The sequence below is a fragment of the Oreochromis niloticus genome, linkage group LG7 (assembly GCF_001858045.2).
Source record: "Oreochromis niloticus isolate F11D_XX linkage group LG7, O_niloticus_UMD_NMBU, whole genome shotgun sequence".
Classification (NCBI taxonomy): Eukaryota; Metazoa; Chordata; class Actinopteri; order Cichliformes; family Cichlidae; genus Oreochromis; species Oreochromis niloticus.
Genome location: NC_031972.2, coordinates 2377692 through 2397613, shown reverse-complemented (window position 1 = coordinate 2397613; position 19922 = coordinate 2377692). Strand labels below are relative to the sequence as shown.

Below are 19922 nucleotides of genomic sequence, written 5' to 3'. Positions count from 1 at the left end.
ACTGAAAAAAGGATTTTAAAATGCAGTTTATTAAAGTGCAATTGGAAAAAGGATTTTGAAATGCAATTGGAAAAAGGATTTTGAAATGCAGTTTATTAAATTGGAATTCAAAAATGAATTTACAATTGCAGAATTTATTCTAAAATTCATTATTAAAGCACAGAGATTTTTATTTCGATGCGCGTGGCTCTTGTGGTCCTCCATAGATGTGACTCTACAATGGGTTGTTTGAAAGGTTTCCACATCTCAGCCAACTCAAACAAAGCAGTGTATTTAAAATACAGAAAAGTTTTCCATATCTGTAAACAAAACCATCCCAGTGTGCACAAAGCCTCAAGCCTGCAAACCCCTTGCAGCCACGATCTAATGTTGCCAGCAAATGGCCAAAGGAAACTGTTCTAACCCAGCCTCCACCACAGAAGAATCTATCACCCAAACGCAAAAGCTTTGAATTTACCCTGAGAATTCATCAGACTTATCCTCATCGACTTATCCGTTCCCTCTTCATCTGTTTCTCGATCTCCCAATATCACAATGACCAGCTATGTTGACCATTCAATAAGTCAACAAAATCAAGTTCAGCTATGATTGGATCAAGGCGACCCTTCTTGAACTCTGCTAGTAGTAGTTACTCAGAAACACAGGAGCGGACTCATGAGCCAGGTCATGTAAAACCACCAAGTTCCACTCTGCATGAAACAGAGGCCTTTCTTCAACTATGAAACAACACTGCAATAGACTTTTGAGCCAAGTCGTGTTAAACAGAGCTAAAAGAGTCTTGCAGTTTTTGGCAAGTGCCAAAAGTGTCAGCATATCAGCAAGGGTGATAAAAGTACAGACATTCTAAAATTAAACACAAGTACAGCTACTAGTGTTAAAAAATACTCTATTAAAAGTTAAAATACTGAGTCAGTGTCTTTACTCAAAAGTAAACATGAATAGGCTCTGAAATGTGCTCAGAATAAGAAAGTAAAAGCTCTTTGGACACTTGTTCCTGACTAACTGAACCTTGTGCTATATTAATGTATTAATATTATTTATAAATGAGGTTTCAAACTCGGCTCGGCTTGAATCTGTTCAGTAGAAAATGAGTTAAAGGAAAATGAAAAAGGAATATGATGTTCTTTGTGTCAGGCTGGGATCAGCTGATCTGGGCTACTGCTGCTCTGAGGTTTACTGCTCTTTGTGGATTTACACAACCGAATTTAACAAGATGTCAGCAGGTGTTTTACGAGTTGTACTATTCCATCCTCTACACTGACAGTTTGTTTTTCCGCACGTTTCACAGCATGAGAAAACATAATGTCACATGTACAGATCAGTATCTCATTTAAAACCACGAGGCTTTAAATTTCCAGTTTATCAAGTCCCACTGAGCAGAGGTTAATGATAACGTCTCTTCTTCCTCTCCTGTCCCGTCTTACTTATTTTTCTGCATCTGTGAGTGAAGTTCGCTCCCTTTCTTTTCTCTCCCTGTGAAATACAGCAGCTGGACCTTTAGCTGCAACACGCTGTGTCACTGTGTTTGCTGAGCTGATAGAAACGCTGCATTTGAAATTACCTGACACTGAAAAACTGTTCCTCCCTTTATTTGTACTTTGTTACTTCAGTGTAAAGCATGTCTTGCATTTTTTTCTATATAAATCTCATATAGATAATCCCTTTATTTAAAGGTTAATGAGAAACCAACCCTTCAGGTTTCTTGACCATAGTCAGCCAGATCCAACACCCTCATTGATCATGTTCAGTTTCAAAACACCAAGAGCTGGTCGTGAGAAATATTGAAGTTAAGGGTTCAAGACGGGACGGGGGACATCACAGAGGCTACATTTATTTTTAATACGGGATCATCTTTTTTATTGTGGCTCCTGATGTCAATATAAGGTCTTTAATATAAAAAAATGTGTATGAAGTGTGTAAAATTCTAAAAGAAAGAAAACCCCACTATAATACAGCTCTGTACTTAGACAACCAGGTCAGAAGTTGGAATCAAATGTGTTCTTATTGTCCACATCCCCTCTGGGGAATAGATTCAATAATTCTATTATCTCAGCCAGGCCAATCACATCAAGTGATCGCACCTGTGTGAGGCAGAGTTTGCTTCAGCCCAACTTTTTATTAGGAAGTTAGAAAAGACACACACAGACAGACACGTGGCTTGGACGCTCGACTTTGAGGCTCGTGGGTGTTTGGTTGGAGGAGCTGGAAGTTGGGCCTTCTGGATCCACGGCTGACAGGGCAGCTGTGCATGCACAGTCCCGCTCAGCGCTCGTAGCTGTGAGGACACAGCGAGTGCAGCTGCAGCGGTCATGGCTGCTGGCTTCCTAATTACAAGGTAACACATTAAATATGAAACCAAATAGGTTTTATTAGGTTCATTTTCTTGAGCCTTTGTTTGTCTGGGTCTACCTTGACTGTGTATTTGTAACTGTTTAACAGATTATTGCTGGTCTGTTTGTTGAGTGAGGTGAACTACTCCTCAGCTTTTCCAAGAGGTAAGCCTGACTCACCTCCTGCTGTTTGGAAATGGGGCTAAAACTCTTCTTGTAAATAAGAGAATAGGCCTTTGTTAAAATACCTGTGTTACTATAACTGAAGAGTCCTGCAAATTTAACCCTGCCACACACGTGTGATGTTAAGAACTGAACCATTAGCAACAAATTAACAGCTCCCCTAATTAATCTAACACCAAACACTAGGCCTACGATCTGATACACAGCACTGACAATTCAAGCAAACTGTTCACTGCTTCATTCACATTGGCTTCATCTGCAGACTTACAGGCACAAGAGGGCTCTAAAAATCTAGAATTTTCTAGCAGCTGTCAACCAAACTGAGATTATTAAAGTGTGCTTTAACATGTATAGCGATGAACATGGGCAGGGTGTCTATGGAAGAAATCTCCAAAAGAAATCTGGCCTAAATCTTTTTTCTTTGTTTTTTTTTTTTTTTTTTTTTTTCAACCCTGCACAAATCGCTAAAGAGTCCTAACAATTTGCAGATGCAGGGGAGTGTCTATAAAGGGGACTCGAGGTGGCACTCTTCAGTCCTGAAATGTAATTTTTACAATCTGAATCTAATAAATAGTAAGAAATGTATGTTATTAATTTTTCAAATGTATATGGTCTTAAAGCGGGACAGTGTTCAGAGTATATCTGCAGTATTTTACTGCTATGGAGTATTTGAATACAGGGTCTAAACGCTCCACACTATTAAATATGAGTTGTCCTGTGTTTCATGTTATGCTGCTTAAATTGTTTCACAGGGAACTAGACAAGAGCCTTCTTTAAGCCAACTGCCAGGCAGGTTTATTCTTTATGATGGCTCATCTCTGCTTTGTTCTTGTTCCTCCCAGAGAAACCTCATTTGAAAAAACGGTAACGGCACCTAGGTGCATTTGGAAACTGTTTCTGTGCTGCTGATCACCAATTATGAAGTCAATTAGTTCAAATTTATTAGATTGTTGTTGAGATTCTAGAGATATGTTGAAAATGTATTTTTAATGTCTAAATTTTACTTTCTTCTTCTTTCTAACCTTTATTTAACCAGGAAGATCCCACTGAGATTAAAAACCTCTTTTTCAAGGGAGACCTGGCCAAGATGGGCGGCAGCAAGTGTCTCACAGTTGGAGAAATTACTCAATTAAACACAGGCAGCAACAACACACATGCAAAAATAAATGAAAAAAATAAAATAAAGATCAAATTCAATAAATTTCAAATAAAAATTCAGTTAAAATGACAATCAGTCTAATTGAAACAGTTGCATGTTATGGACTTGGCCTCAGGGATTCTTAGTTTAGATTTAAAAGCACTTAATGAAATGAATTCAGTCGTTTTCCAGTCGCTCTGCAGTTTGTTCCAAGCAGAGGGGCCTAAATGGACAAAAGCTCTTTTACCAAATTCAGTTCGGCCAAATGGAACAGAAAGCAACAAGTAACCATGCGGACGAAGAGAAAACCGACCAGCATGTTTCACTGCAAGCAGGGAACATGCATAAGAAGGCAGCAACCCAGTATTGCCTTGTGTATATAAAACTGTATAGATGAGAGTTCCTCTGACTTGCCAAAGCAGGCCGTCCTACCTGAGAGTATAACTCACAGTGGTGAGTCTGAAATTTACGGTTAGTGATGAACCTCACAGAAGCACGATACACAGTATCAACCATTCGAAGACATTGAGCAGAAGCATTCATATATAGAATATCTCCAGGCAAAAATGTTGCAGCAACAAGCCGCTTCTTTGTATTAAAAGAAAAATACAACTTATTTTGAAAATAAAATCTGTTTTAACTTCAGATGATTCAAGAGATTCTCTACATGTGGTTTGAAGGTGAGCAAGTCATCAATCAAGATTCCCAGATATTTATACGTGTGAACCAACTCTATTTTATTACCTGCAAGAGTGGTTACTGATGGCATTGTTTGGGCCCATTTCCTTGATTTAGAAAACAACATGAGCTCTGTTTTGTCTGCGTTGAGGACAAGTTTAAGCTGAAGTAATGACTCCTGGACAGCAAAAAAGGCTTTCTGCAAGGAGGCAACGGCTTGGACAAGAGTTGAACCCCAGCTATAAATAACTGTCATCAGCATAGAAGTGCAAGTTTGCGTCTGGCACATTTAGGCCAAGATTGTTTATGTAAATGATAAATAGAAGGGGCCTCATACAGAGCCCTGTGGCACTCTGTTGTGCACTGTAACAAATTCAGAACATAGACCATCAGATTTAATGCACTGACACACATTACTGAGGTAGTTTGAGAACCACGCCACTGTTCTCTCAGAGTCCTGACTGGAGGAGTCTAAGTTTTAAAATACAATGATCAACAGTGTCGAATGCTTTTGACAAATCGATAAAAGAGATGCACAGTGTTGCTTATCAAGTGCAACAGCAATATCATTTGCCACTCTCATTGCAGCTGTGATATTACTGTGATATGTTTTTTCATTTTTTTTTTTTCCCCCTAAAGCCTGATTGATATTCAGATAAAATGGCATTGGTGTGTAGAAACTCATTTAACTGCTCACACACAAGAACTATGGCACAGCACAGATTAGATATTGATAGATTTCCATACTGAGGGAATTTTATTCGTATCCAGTGTGAGGTTGAAAAGTGTTGTGAGAGGCTCTGCCACAAATTCAGCTGCCAGTTTCAAGAAGTAAGGATCTAGTAAGTCTGGCCCTGGAGATTTTCTATGATCTAACACTTTAAGAGCTTTACAGACCTCCTGCACAGAGAAATGAACAAAGTTAAATGGCTGACCAGTGTACATGAGACGGGATTAGGAGAGTCAAACAAAGAGCCAGAAGATATAAAGTGCTTGTTAAAGCAATTCATAATCTCCTTCCTGTCATAAACAGGAACAGAATCCTTAAAAACATAGGTGGGTAGAGCATGGGAGCTTTTAGTCACTGAAAGAAACTTAATGATTTTCCAGAACTTCTGTGGATTATTTAGGTTCTCAGAGGTGACAGACAAATAGCTGTCTGATTTAGCTTTCTTAACAGAGGAAGTACATTTGTTTCTTAGTTGTCTGAAAAGAAGCCAATCAGTAGGAGAGCCTTTTTTCCTAGCTTTGGCCCAAGCCAGGTTACGCTCATGAATGATATCTGCCAGCTCTGGGGAGAACCAGGGGTTTTCACTACCTTTTATCCTACATGTCCTTAATGGAGCATGTTTATTCACAATTTGCATAAACCCATCCCTAAAGAATGTCCATGCTAAGACTGCATCAGGGATCAATCCTATTTTCTTCCAATCATAGATGATAAAATGTATGGGGCGCCGTTTGTAAAGTGAAACATGCTGAAATTAACGGCAACATTTTTCCACATTTAGCTCAAAACCTTACAAATATTTTACTAAATGTTGTAAAAAATGACTAAAAGAAAAACGTGTTTTTGTAACTTTTTATATTTAAAACACAATTTTAAATGTTAAATCTAAATGTTAAATGTAAATATTATACTGCATCTTAAATGTTAGATCTAAATATTATATTTAACTCTAAATCTAAATGTTAAATCTAAATGTTACAGGAAACTAAATATTTAGCTAACATGCAAATTTATTGTACGGGTCACCGGAAATGCCAAAATAAAAGCTTTACGAAAACTTCCGGCACTAAAGTGTGCCGGTAGTGGTCAGGTTGTCTGCTCTCCCCTGGTATTCACTTCTCACTGCCATAAGTGGCTTCACTTCTTAACTACCAGCACGTCCAGCGATTTAGCTGAAATAATTAAAAGATCCGTTTTGTCGGCCATCCAAAGGTTCAGCAGTAGTTCATCCTCAGCAGCTGCAGTCTCCACTTCACAATCGTCGCATCGGACATGCTGGTAGGCAAGAAGTGAAGCCGCTTATGGCGGTGAGAAGTGAATATCAGGGAGAGCAGACACAACCTGACCACTACCGGCACACTTTAGTGCCGGAGGTTTTCATAAAGCTTTTATTTTGGTATTTCCGTTGATCCGTACAATAAATTTGCATGTTGGCTAAATATTTAGTTCCCTGTAAAATTTAGATTTAACATTTAGATATAATATTTAGACTTAACATTTAAAATTGTGTTTTTAAATATAGAAAGTTACAAATATTTTTACTAAAATGTTGTAAAAAAAATTACTCAAACATGTTTATGTAAGGTTTTGAGCTAAGTGTGGAAAAATGTTGCTGTTAATTTCAGAATGTTTCGCTTTACAAACGGCGCCCCATAAAAATGCTTGTTCATTAAAATGTTTAAGAGTCCTTTTAAAAATAATACGGTGTTGTGACTTGGGCACCTTCGTGTTTCTAATAACAACAACACAATGGTCACTTAAGTCGTTACAAAAGACACCAAGGATGAAAATTTTTGAGGACCATTTGTCAAAATCAAGTCAATCAAGGTAGACTTTTCGGGGCTTTTGAAATTTGGCCGAGTAGGTACATTAACCAGCTGGGTAAGACTGATAGAATCACAGAAAGATTTAAAATCATCTGAAACGGTTTTGAGCCAATCCCGGTTAGTCACCAGCTAAAACAAGCTCACCATAATTTAGTCTAGACAGCAAAAGGTTTAAAGAACGCAGAGCTTCTGTAGAGGCAGGAGGTCGATGGCACCACGCAACTGTTATGCAAAGACCCTTTGCAATATTCACATTCAGAGCCAAAAAGTCAATTTGTTTGCAAATGGATTCTGATAGGACTATTGTAGCATCAAATTTTGACTTAACATAAGCAGCAACACCACCACCTTTCTTAAGCCCATCGGTACGATAGATGTTGTATACAGCCATGCTAATATGTTCATCAGATATATATATATTTAGACAACCAAGTTTCAGAAATTAGAACAATATCTCAATCTGTTGATTGAACCCAAATCTTGATCATATCCATCTTGGGTAACAAACTGCGCACATTAAAATGAACAATCTTCAGCCCAGGTGAGGATTTAAATTCAGATGGTGTCTGACTACATTGCAGCTCAGGGCCTGGGCTAGGTCAAACATCACCAGATAAGAGCAGTATTAAGACAATCAGAAGTCTCTGCTTTGAGACTTTGAGTTTGACTTGTGAAATGTTGAAACTAAGCAGAATTTTTCATAACTAACTTTGTAATCATACAAAACAAGAAGGTTTTGAAGATGAGGTAATGTAGGTGTACATTAAATGAAGAATTAATGTATTGTCCAAATACATTGTACAGGATGTACAGCAGCATTGATGCATGTAGATCTGGGGACCATGTCTCGCAAAGTGAGCACACTGTTAAATGTGCTTGACTTAGAAAAATTGAGTGTCCCAAAGTCCCCCACAGCCAATAAGCAAAGTAAAGTTATTTAAAAAAGCCATTAACCCAAACACAGGATTGTTGATGCTGAATAATATATGTCATCAGGCTGCACAGACCTAGGATGGCAAGTAAGGTGCCAGCCAGAAGCTCAGGTTCTGGTGGCTTGCTAGCAGATGGCTTCTGCTAGCAATACATGCGCCAACGTGGTGTAGAGGGCTTCAATCAACAGCACAGGCCCCGATGTAATGCAGATGAGATTTTGCTAGCAGCACAGGCCCTGGTGAGGCTCAGTTGGTTTCTGCTAGCAGCGCAGGCCTTGGTGTGGTGCAGACGACTTCTGGTAATAGCAGAGGACCCCCCAAAAAATAGCCAACAAATTCAAAGCAGACATTCAACAAGGAGACATGCTGGTGCCATCTTGGTCAGCCATCTTGCCATCTAATCTTGCCGAAATTACAAATTACAATGAAACTGTATATTAACCTTCATCTGTTTTCTTTCATAGGCAGGAGTTTTGTGCAACCGAGAGTGTGGCAAAGTGAAGGAGAGGAGGAAGAAGTCTATAACTATGAGAACTGTCATCCTTTCTACTACATCAGTGCCCAGGACAAAACATCGGAAAAGCAGGGAGGTTTTATGGCAGCCCCTATCCATATCTGTAAACAAAACCATCCCAGTGTGTACCAAAAAGCCTTAAACCTCAAGCCTGCAAACCCCTTCCAGCCACGATCTAATGTTGCCACCAAATGGCCAAAGAAGACTGTTCTACCCCAGCCTCCATCACAGAAGAAATATCTATCACCCAAACCCAAAAGCTATGAATTTAGTCTGAGCATTCCTTATTTTGATCTTTTGGTCAGAAATGAAGGGGGGGATTTGGCCAGTGAAGGACATGATGGTGGAAATTATACTGCTCCTGTCTCCAAACCAGGCTTTCAAATCGATTTATCCATTCCCTTATCATCTGTTTCTCAATCTCCCAATATCCCAATGACCAGCTATGTTGACCATTCAGTAAATCAAGAAAATCCAGAGAACACTGAGTTTGTCAATTACGGTAACATAAAGCCGGAAATGCCACAATCAAGGCAACCCTTCTTAAACTCTGCTGGTAGTAGTTACTTAGATGCACAGGAGCAGACTTATCAACCATATTCCATCGAAACACAATCAAGTTCAACTCTTCTTGGATCGGCAAGACCTTTTCTAAATTTTCAAACACAGGAGCAGACTTATGGACCAGGTCACGTTAAACCACAAACTTCCACCCTGCATGAAACTGAAAGGCCTTTCTTCAACTTTGAAACACCACCACAAGAGACTTTAGAGCCAAGTCGTGTTAAACCCCAATCAAGTTCTGCAATAACTGGATCAGAATGGCCTTTCTTTAACTCGGCAGCAACACAGCACCAGACATATGAACCAGGTTATCTTAAACCACAATCAATTTCAGGCCCGGGAGGATCAGATTGGCCTGCTTTAAACTCAGCACCAACCCAGCCACAAACCTTTGAGGCTGATGGTATTAAACCGCAATCAAGTTCAACCCTTGGCACATCAGAATGGCCTGCCTTCAATTTGGCACCACCACGGCAACAAACCTTTGAGGGAGATGGTCTTAAACCACAGTCAAGTTTAACCCTTGGTGGATCAGAATATCCTGTCCTAAACTTGGCACCAATTCAGCAACAGACTCATGAGTCAGGTTATCTTAAGCCTCAATCAAGTTCAACCCTTGGTGGATCAGAATGGCCTGCCTTAAACTTGGCACCAACTCCACAACAAACTTTTGAGCCAGGTCGTGTTAAACCACAATCCAGTTCAGCAATAGCTGGATCAGAATGGCCTGCCTTCAATTTGCCACCAACTCTGCAACAAACCTTTGAGCCAAGTCGCGTTAAGCCACAATACAGTTCAGCCCTGGATGGATCAGAATGGCCTGCCTTCAACTGGGCACCAATTCAGCAACAGACTCACGAGTCAGGTTATCTTAAGCCTCAATCAAGTTCAGCCCTTGGTGGATCAGAATGGCCTGCCTTAAACTTGGCACCAACTCCGCAACAAACTTTTGAGCCAGGTCGTGTTAAACCACAATACAGTTCAGCCCTGGATGGATCAGAATGGCCTGCCTTCAATTTGGCACCACCACGGCAACAAACCTTTGAGGGAGATGGTCTTAAACCACAATCCAGTTCAGCAATAGCTGGATCAGAATGGCCTGCCTTAAACTCAGCAGCAACACAGCAACAGACTCATGAGTTGGGTTATCTTAAACTGCAATCAAGTTCAGCCCTGGATGGATCAGAATGGCCTGCCTTAAACTTGGCACCAACTCTGCAACAGGCTTCTTTACACAGGCTTCTTTAACTCAGTGTCAACTCTGTTCAATCTGTGCCCATTTCTGCCAAGACTGTAACTCACCATGTAAATAAATATACAATTTCCTTCTTGCATCTGATGTCATCATTTATATTTTTATACTTTTGACTGATACATCTCTGGTCCCTTTAGGGTAGAAATGACTTGGCATTCACTTATAATTTCTGAAATGTCCATTAGCGGTTTTAGAAATGTTTAACATTTTATAGGACTTCTGTAATTGCCTTCTACAAATATATTTGACCACCAGCAGGTTGCTTTGCCAGAAAGGTTGCGTCCTCTGTATTAAGAAATGCAGGATTTGATCTTCCATCAGGGCATGCTGTTTGTGTTTAAATAGTGATTCTATATTGGTTTCAGGTGTGGATGCCAGAGTGAGTGGTCTTGCCTTATTACAGCTGGAATGGGTCCACATTTCCAATCCCCTCACGGTTACTTAAATTTATAACTGGTAAGAAGTTTAGAAGTGGATGGATGGAATATCTAATAGATGTGAAGTGGTACATTTACTTGCTATGCTATCCTGTATTATAACAGAAAGGTGCATCCCTAGTTCAACTTTTGTGTGTGTGTGTGTGTGTGTGTGTGTGTGTTTACTGACTAGAAGTGATAATTTAGCCACTTAAATTAAAGTCAACTTTTAATTCATACCTAATTTGTACCTTCTCATACTGAGCATCTGCAATACCAAAGCTAATTCTACACCAGCAGGCTAAGGCAAAAAATGCACATTTACAGTTAGAATAAACATAAAGAGACTTTTTAATTCAATTAAATTCCATTTTATTTGTACAACGCCAAACCACAACAGTCACCTGAAGGTGCTTTATATTGTAAGTTAAAGACCCTACAAGAATACATACAGAGAAAAACCCAACAATCATATGACCCCCTGTGAGCAAACACTTTTGTGACAGTGGGAAGGAAAAACTCCCTTTTAACAGGAAGAAACCTCTGGCAGAACCAGGCTCAGGGAGGGGCGGGGCCATCTGATGACACCGGTTGGGTTGAGAGAAGGAAGACAGGATAAAGACAGGCTGTGGAGATTATTAATAACAAGTATGATTCAGCAGAGAGGTCTATTAACACATGAGTGAAGAAGAAACACCCAGTGCATCATGGGACTCTCCCAGCAGTCTACACCTATTGCAGCATAACTAAGGGAGGATTCAGGGTCACCTGGTCCAGCCCTAACTATATGCTTTAGCAAAAAGGAAAGTTTGAAGCCTAATCTTAAAAGTAGAGATAGTGTCTGTCTCCTGAATCCAAACTGGAAGCTGGTTCCACAGAAGAGGGGCCTGAAAACTGAAGGCTCTGCCTCCCATTCTACTTTTAAATACTCTAGGAACAACAAGTAGGCCTGCAGTGTGAGAGCGAAGTGCTCTAATAGGGTAATATGGTACTACAAGGTCATTAAGATAAGATGGGGCCTGATTATTTAAGACCTTGTATGTGAGGAGCAGGATTTTGAATTCAAGTCTGGATTTGAAGGGAAGCCAATACAGGAGAAATCTGCTCTCTCTTTCTAGTCCCTGTCAGGACTCTTGCTGCAGCATTTTGGATTAACTGAAGGCTTTTCAGCGAGTTTTTAGGACATCCTGATAATAAAGAATTACAGTAGTCCAGCCTGGAAGTAATAAATGCATGAACTAGTTTTTCAGCATCACTCTGAGACAGGATATTTCTAACTTTAGAGATGTTGCGCAAATGGAAGAAAGCAGTCTTACATATTTGTTTAATATGTGCGTTGAAGGACATGTCCTGGTCAAAAATGACTCCAAGGTTCCTCACAGTGTTACTGGAGGCCAAGGTAATGCCATCCAGAGTAAGAATCTGCTTAGATACCATATTTCTAAGATTTTCAGCGCCGAGTACAATAACCTCAGTTTGATCTGAATGAAGAAGCAGAAAGTTAGCGGCCATCCAGGTCTTTATGTCTTTAAGACATTCCTGCAGTTTCACTAATTGGTGTGTGTTACCTGGCTTCATGGACAGATAGAGCTGCGTGTCATCAGCATAGCAGTGAAAATTTATGCTATGTCTTCTAATGATGCTGCCTAAGGGAAGCATGTATAATGTAAACAGAATTGGTCCTAGCACTGAACCCTGTGGAACACCATAATTGACCTCAGTGTGGGAAGAGGATTCTCCATTTACATGTACAAATTGGAGTCTATTAGATAGATATGATACAAACCACTGCAGTGCAGTACCTGTAATACCTACAGCATGCTCTAATCGCTCTAATAGGATATTATGGTCAACAGTATCGAACGCAGCACTGAGGTCTAGCAGGACAAGCACAGAGATGAGTCCACTGTCAGAGGCCATAAGAAGATCATTTGTAACCTTCACTAAAGCTGTTTCTGTGCTGTGATGAGCTCTGAAACCTGACTGAAACTCTTCAAATAAGCCATTCCTCTGCAGATGATCTGTTAGCTGTTTGACAACTACTCTTTCAAGGATGTTTGATATGAAAGGAAGGTTGGAGATTGGCCTATAATTAGCTAACTCAGAAATATCAATTAGAGAAAAAGACTCTAAATGTTACTTAATATTACATCTGTGAGATGATTATGGGTAATTTTTTCTCTACTGGTTAAAATTTTATTTGTGAAGAAGTTCATGAAGTCATTACTAGTTAACGTTAAAGGGATGGTTGGCTCAGTAGAGCTCTGACTTTTTGTCAGCCTGGCTACAGTGCTGAAGAGAAACCTGGGGTTGTTCTTATTTTCTTCAATCAGTGACGAATAGTAAGATGTTCTGGCTTTGCGGAGGGCTTTCTTATAAAGCAGCAAACTATTTCTCCAGGCTAAATGATGATCTTCTAAATTTGTGACACGCCATTTCCTCTCCAGCTTACGAGTTATCTGCTTTAGGCTACGTGTTTGAGAATTATACCACGGAGTCAGGTACTTCTGATTTGAGGAGCTACAGTATCCAGAGTCATACGTAGTGATGAGGCAAAATTTGAGAGAAACCAGTTAAATCTAATAAGAGATTAAACTCCATGTTGAGGCTGTCATTTTTAGCATCTACATGGATGTTAAAATCACCCACAATAATTATTTTATCTGAGCTGAGCACTAAATCAGATAAAAAGTCTGAGAAATCAGAGAGAAACTCTGTGTAAGGCCCAGGTGGACGATAGATGATAACAAGTAAGACTGGTTTCTGAGTTTTACAGCTGGGGTGGACGAGGCTAAGCATCAGGCTTTCAAATGAATTAAAAGTCTGTCTTGGTCTTTGGTTGATTAATAGGCTGGTGTGAAAAATTGCTGCCACACCGCCCCCTCGGCCTGTGCTTCGAGGTTTCTGGTAGTTAGAATGACTCGGGGGTGTTGATTCATTTAAACTAACATAATCATCCTGCTGCAACCAGGTTTCTGTAAGGCAGAGTAAATCGATTTGTTGATCAATTATTAAGTCATGTACTAACAGAGACTTGGAGGAGAGAGACCTAATATTTAATAATCCACATTTCACTGTTTTACTCTTTGGTTCAGATGTGGATACTGTATTGTTCTTTCTTTGTGATTTTTTTGATGTTTATGTCATTTTTTCTTCTTCTTTTTTTTGCTGGTTTATAGTTTGTTTGCCTTGCTTAGCCACCACTAGCTTCCCTGATAGAAATGTGGCTCAACCTGTTCAAACCTGCCTGGAGATTTTTTATTTTGCATTTTTTCCTCATAATATATGTGATGAATTCAGTGCTGTTTGGTGCTGCAGCCATCGGAACTGATCATCACCACTCCAGCTGATGCTTACGATTCCATCAGAAACTTTGATTTTGCTTAAAATTCAAGCTTCACCACATCAAGCGGCACTGAGTGGATGAGAACATGTGGGAGATTCAGTGTCAAAGATTCGTACCAGCTGAACTCGTGGGGTAACATTTTTGAAAATGCTATAAAGAAAAATAAATATAATATAAATAAACTCTTTTCCTGCCACGATGCCAGGTCTCTGTTTGAAATGAGATTTTTAATCTTAATTAGATTTTTTTTTACCTGGATAAATAAAGGATTAATAAAAAATAATGCTCTGCTATAAGGCAGCACTGTACTGGGATAAGAAATAATGAAGTCCATAGCAGTGAAGGCTCTTCTTCTTTAGAACTTAATGGCAGCTAGTAAACCAACTTACAGCCACATTACTGCCACCTACTGGAGCGTGGATGGGAGAATAGCAGGAAAAAATAACTATGTTCTCTCCTTCAATCCTGTAACCGGAAGATATTGAAATAAAATATTTTGTAATTCTGTGTTGCTGTCCTAAACAAATTTCCCAGGTTGCTAAATAAAGCCGCTAATTTCTTCTCTCTCCCTCACACTTGTATGGGGGAGAGGGGTTGACCTGTTGGGTACCTCAGTTCAACTTCTCATTAATGATGAGATGATGATGAGATAGCCTTTATTTGTCAGTTGCAGGTCTTTTGCCCACAACCGCAACCTGATTGGAAACACCTGCAGTAGGAAGGACCTATAAAGACAGCAGCATGTCCTGAACACTTGACTCAGATGCACACTGGTGTTTGGTTGGAGTAGCTGCTGTGTGTGGACTTGTGGAAGTGTGAGTGCTCTGGAGCCACAGTTGACAGGGCACGTCTGCATGCACAGTCCAGCTGGAGGGTTTGTGAGGACACAGTGAGTGCAGCTGCAGCAGTCATGGCTGCGTGGTTCCTAATTGCAAGGTACAACGTTTAAATGTGCTTTCATGATCTGCACTTCCTGTACTCAAATGTGGACCTTTGGTCTGGTTTTATCTTGACTGTATTTGTGCTGCTTGACAGGTTTTTACTACTTTATGTTTTGAATGATGTGGACTACTCCTCAGCCTTTCCAGGAGGTGAGCCTGACTTGCATTTTGTTGTTATGAATTTTTCCAAAGCCTGTAGCAAATAACATTTTTGGCCTGTGGTGAAACAACCTGCTCGACAGTGATTTTATGAAACTATAACAACTTACTGCCTTACCTGAAGAGTCCAGCAAAGTCATGCCTGCACCCAGAGCCTGGAGCATCTCTTTAGAAAACACATAATCATTCCTTAGACTCAAGATTCCTGGAGAAAGTATGAAGGTCTTCAGTGGGTACATGATATACAGGTGAAAAAACAGCCTTGGGAACAGCTAATGTTCTAGAGCACATAATTAATACATTAGAAGTCTTTGAAAGCTGACTGTTAATGCCACTGTGTGACACTTAATGGGTCTGCAGCCTACCTTTTTAAGGACCAAACAGCCAATGGTTTAAAGTTCTGCCATGTCCAAATGTTAAATTTGGTTTGATTAGAGTATTTAAATGGATAAAATGTATCAGACACTGAGAGATGTCACCAGAAGACTCTAAAGAATTGAATCTTTCTGCTGCACACAAAGAGCTGTCTGATGCTAGAGCAACGTTAAACTGGAAATGGTGATTAGATCCAGTGGTAATACGAGGTATTCAAGACCAAACCAAAAAGTTCGTTCTGTTCATGAACAAGAAGCACTTTTTTGGGGGGGGGAAGCCAGGTTTTCTTTACCTAAACTGGCTTGACAACATCTAAAACTCCAGTTGGAGCTGACCGGTGTGAAGGTTTTTGGTGTTTTTGTATATAGCACATTTGCAACAGCTCATGCTGCACAAAGTGCTTTACAAACTAAAATGTGTAAAATGCATGATGATAATGCAATAAAAATATAAAAGAATGCTACAATAATACAAAAACATCTGAAGTAACGGTGACCTAGGCTATTAAAACTGATGTTTGGGTCAGCGTGCGCTGAAAGCCAGTCCATTAAAAATGTCTTTAGTAAAGATTTAAGATGTTCCAGTGTTTGTGCAGATCCAGTATTTAGAGGCAGGGGTGTTGAACTCCAGGCCTCGAGGGCCGGTGTCCTGCAGGTTTTAGATCTCAACCTGGGTCAACACACCTGAATCAGATGATTAGTTCATTACCAGGCCTCTGGAGAACTACAAGACATGTTGAGGTCATTTAACCATTTGAATCAGCTGTGATGGATCAAGGACACACCTAAAACCTGCAGGACACCAGCCCTCGAGCTCTGGAGTTGTCCACCCCTGATTTAGAGGCAGGGGCCTGCCACAGAAGGCTCTGTCACAACGAAATTTAAGTTAGACCGTGGAATGATTAACACTGGTTTTTAACTGGACCTCATACTTTCAGGAGCCTGAATAGAAGCTGGATCCTTTAAGGAAGCCAGTGTAGGAAGGCTAGCACTGGGGCTATGCTCCTTCCATTTCATACCAGTCAGCAGACAAACAGCTGAATTTTGGACCACCTGAAGATGGTAAATTGAGGACCGGTCCAAACCAAAATGGAGAGAATTGCGCTAGTCCAAACTGCAACTAATGAACAGATGGAAACAGCCAAATCCTCTTTATGGCACTGAAAACTAACTCTTTGTAAAGTTTTAAACACAATGAAGCCACTGACAGGAAAATGTCAGTTTATGTAAATACTTTTGCAAAGAAACTGAAATGACTGATTCTAGAATCAAATTTCACTTGCTGGGCCTGCGTCCTCATTTTAGGTTTGACAGTGTTTTTAGTAGATAAAGGTGAATAGCTTGGACATGAATAGAGCTGCGGTTTGGGGAAGGCCTTGAAGGGGACCGGCGGTGGCTCCCGGGCCTGGCAGATCCCCGTGTACTAAATGGAACTGAAGAAGATAAAGAATTGAAAAGGGGAGGGTGGGGCGGGTAAATGAGAATGAACAGCTTGTAGAACTGTGGGAACGTATATGGATAAGAACCAGAAGGCGCATGTTTGGAGGCATGGTCCCGCTCCTGAAATTCCGATACTTTGTCCTTTTAAAGTGACTTTAAAAGCAGACTGTAGCTCAACAAGTAGAAGAGAAGTTTCTGGACCTCAACATGTTCCCCAGAAAGATTTCTAAATGAGTAATTATAGGTTAAGATAAATCTGCATCAGTATACTGTCAAACTGTAGATGCTTTTTCAACCTGATTATAATCTGCATTCTTACCCATGTTCTCTCTCTCTCAGCCACAAGTCCTGTGCAGCCTAGAGTATGGCAGGGTGGAAGAGGGGAACACGATGTGTATGGAAACCCTCGTCCTTTCCAGTACATGAGGGCTCTGAGGCCAACAGATCCAAAGATCTACCCTAATGTGCGTGATCGGGTCCAAGTCGAATCCTCGAGATCGTATCAGCCACGCTCTAATATTCCCACCCACCGATCCATGGAAACATCTCCGCTCCAGCCTCGAGCACACAGAAACCACCTTGTGGCCAAGCCCAGGAGCTTTGACTTAGCCCTGAGGATCCCTTTTGCTCATTCTCGTGATGGTGCTAATCCTCCTCGGTACGGACCGAGTGGCCTTATTATTGACAACAGTTTTAATAATCCCCGCAGACAGCATGGCCATGATGCTTCCAAGCTGGGCTACCAGTTCAGCTTATCTGTTCCCTTTTCACGTGGTTCTCCACGCCACCCAGGTGGCCCCAAACATCACGGTGGACATCAACACAGGCCTGAGGAAGACTATTTGGGTCATCAAAGAGGGCCGGTTCATGTGCCAGTTCGTCCAAGGCCATACCCCGACGAGCATCATCGTGAGCATGATCGCGAGCATCGTGATGAAGGCCGCCCTGGGCGGGAGTTTGCATTTCCAGAGCCAGATGGACCAGAACACCCATCATGGCTGCGCCATCCTCAAAGATATGTCGACCCTTACAGTGGATACTACAACTCCCAGATGAAGCCTACGTGGAATGACTACTGGTGGCATTACCGTGGACCTCACTGGGGTCATGTAAAGCATCCATCTTCTGACCCTTGGCCAAATTTCCATCGGTCAGCTTCAGACTGACATGGATGGAAGAGACAAGCCAAACTCGCAGGGCACAGGTGGGTCATTAGTTTTCGGGTATTAAAACGTGGCATTTCATGATGGTTCAAACCTGTTCCTCACAAGTGTTTCCTCCTTTACAGCTTTACAGTGCAACAAGGATGATCTCCTGTATTTATCTGAAATAAAGTGTGAAAGCTCTCCTGCAGTTTCTCTTGTCTTCTGTCAGGTTGAAAGAATAGCTGAACACTTGGCTTGAGGTTAATCTTTCAAGAGCTAATCAAGATTCATGTGCTTGTAAGCAAGAAGCAACAAGTCTATGCCCAAATGTTAGAAAGCCACTGACTCTGCAGCTCATTAAATTTATGGGTGATGTGCATTTTAAACTGCCTCTAGAGCTGTAACTGAGGCCATTTTACAATTATTGCAGGCTTGACACTGAATCAAGTGTCCCGTCTTTCAGAAGCTGCTTTTGTACAAATTTACAGCCACTCCATTTTAGGTAGAAACTCCAATCTGCCATTGAATGACACTTCAGTTGAATTTCTGCTCTGAGGAGTCTCAATCTGGGATCGCTGCCTGCCAAGACAAGTTTACCTTCAGCGCACCCAAACTGTCGGTTTTGGCAGTGTATCGGCTGGTTTCTCACTTACAGCTTGAAACCTGTTCTCCAAGATGGTTCTTGGCTGCAGAGGATGACTCTAAAGTTTTCTCCCTGGTGAATGATGACAAGCAGGTTTTGGGAAGATGATTCTAAGGGGTAAATAAGACCTGTCCCTTCCTGAGCCTTTATCAAATGCAGTGGAGCACTGAGGTGTTTCATTTGGCAGTTGCTGAAAGAAGACTTTCTGCTTCACCCAGTATTCTGATTGGCTGGCCTTGGCTAAATCCCTTTTAGGAAAATATGCAATCCTCAGATGATTACAGTATTCACCAATATGTTGCCTCTAGACGAGCCCCTAAAATTGAGGCTGTTCAGTTGGAGTCTGCCTGATGTGAAATCAAACGCTGCAGGCTCTCAAGCTTTTAACACCTGCCACACCACTACTAGCATATCATTCAAGAACCTTGCATTTTCCTCCAAATCAGACTCGAAAACCGAAGTGCATTGGATCTAAAACAAAACTGTAAGTGGTAGTCTGGTCGGGTACCAGTTTCAGCCCTGTTAGAGACAATGGGCAAAATCCTGATTGGCCTAGAACTGGCAAGATCTTGAGGATCACATTTGTGTATGGGTGAAACAATCCATTTACTAGAAGTCATCCCTTGGAGATGGACAAATTTGACGATTTACCACCACTGCTTACCATGAGAAATGCCACATTGTCAGCAAACAGCTCTTAGGGAGTTCCATTATTGGTGAAAAATAGAATTTTATGCCTATCAAGCTGTGCTGTCATTGGAGTTTCTTTTATTTTTAAACTTGTCTTTGTGTAGATAAAACAGTGGTTCATCTGTTGTGCTCGGTGCCTGTTTTATGCTTGGCTGATTTGTAGGTCAGGTTTAAGTGGCTTAACAAACGAAGTATTCCTGTGACAATGGTCAGGTGTGTCCATGGTGGGGGGGTTTCACACCCTACCGACCACACAAAAAATCAGATCGGGTAAAGTTGTTTGGGGGTTTTTTGGGGGGGGGGGGTTAAATTAATTTTCTGTCATCCAGCTTTGGTGAGCCTGTGTGAACTTCACCTCACTTACACCTCACAGGGTAAAATCCCAATGTGTCTTATTCTTCAGCCAGGGTGGATCATCTGCCTCCATCTCCTCCTATCCCAGCATCCGTCTCTTTCACTCCACCCTCTGCTTGTCCTTCATTACATCCATGAATCTTCTTTGAGGTCTTCCTTTTTATTACCTGGCAGCTCTATTTTTCACATCCTTTGTGAGTCTATCCTCTCTCTCTCCTCTGTATCGGTGTGTACAGCGGGGAAAAACTATGAGGTGCCGTAAGG

General features: G+C 41.0%; 1 protein-coding gene across 4 annotated transcripts; it reads left to right on the top strand.

Moving 5' to 3' along the window:
- The first annotated feature begins 2087 nt into the window (after positions 1-2087).
- On the top strand, positions 2088-18179 carry LOC100695896 (uncharacterized). Of its 4 annotated transcripts, none has more exons than XM_013265764.3 (4): positions 2125-2335; positions 2440-2495; positions 17166-18030; positions 18115-18179. In XM_013265764.3, exons 1-3 carry the CDS (start codon positions 2310-2312, stop codon positions 17990-17992), a joined length of 909 nt encoding a protein of 302 aa, XP_013121218.1. In that variant the 5' UTR covers positions 2125-2309; the 3' UTR covers positions 17993-18030; positions 18115-18179. The 4 variants fall into 4 exon arrangements, with proteins under 4 accessions (XP_005449249.1, XP_005449248.1, XP_013121218.1 ...); XM_003439524.5 differs by lacking the exons at positions 2125-2335; positions 2440-2495 and adding exons at positions 14655-14848; positions 14948-15003; XM_005449191.4 differs by lacking the exons at positions 17166-18030; positions 18115-18179 and adding an exon at positions 8282-10229 and having other exon boundaries at positions 2092-2335.
- Positions 18180-19922: the final 1743 nt, after the last annotated feature.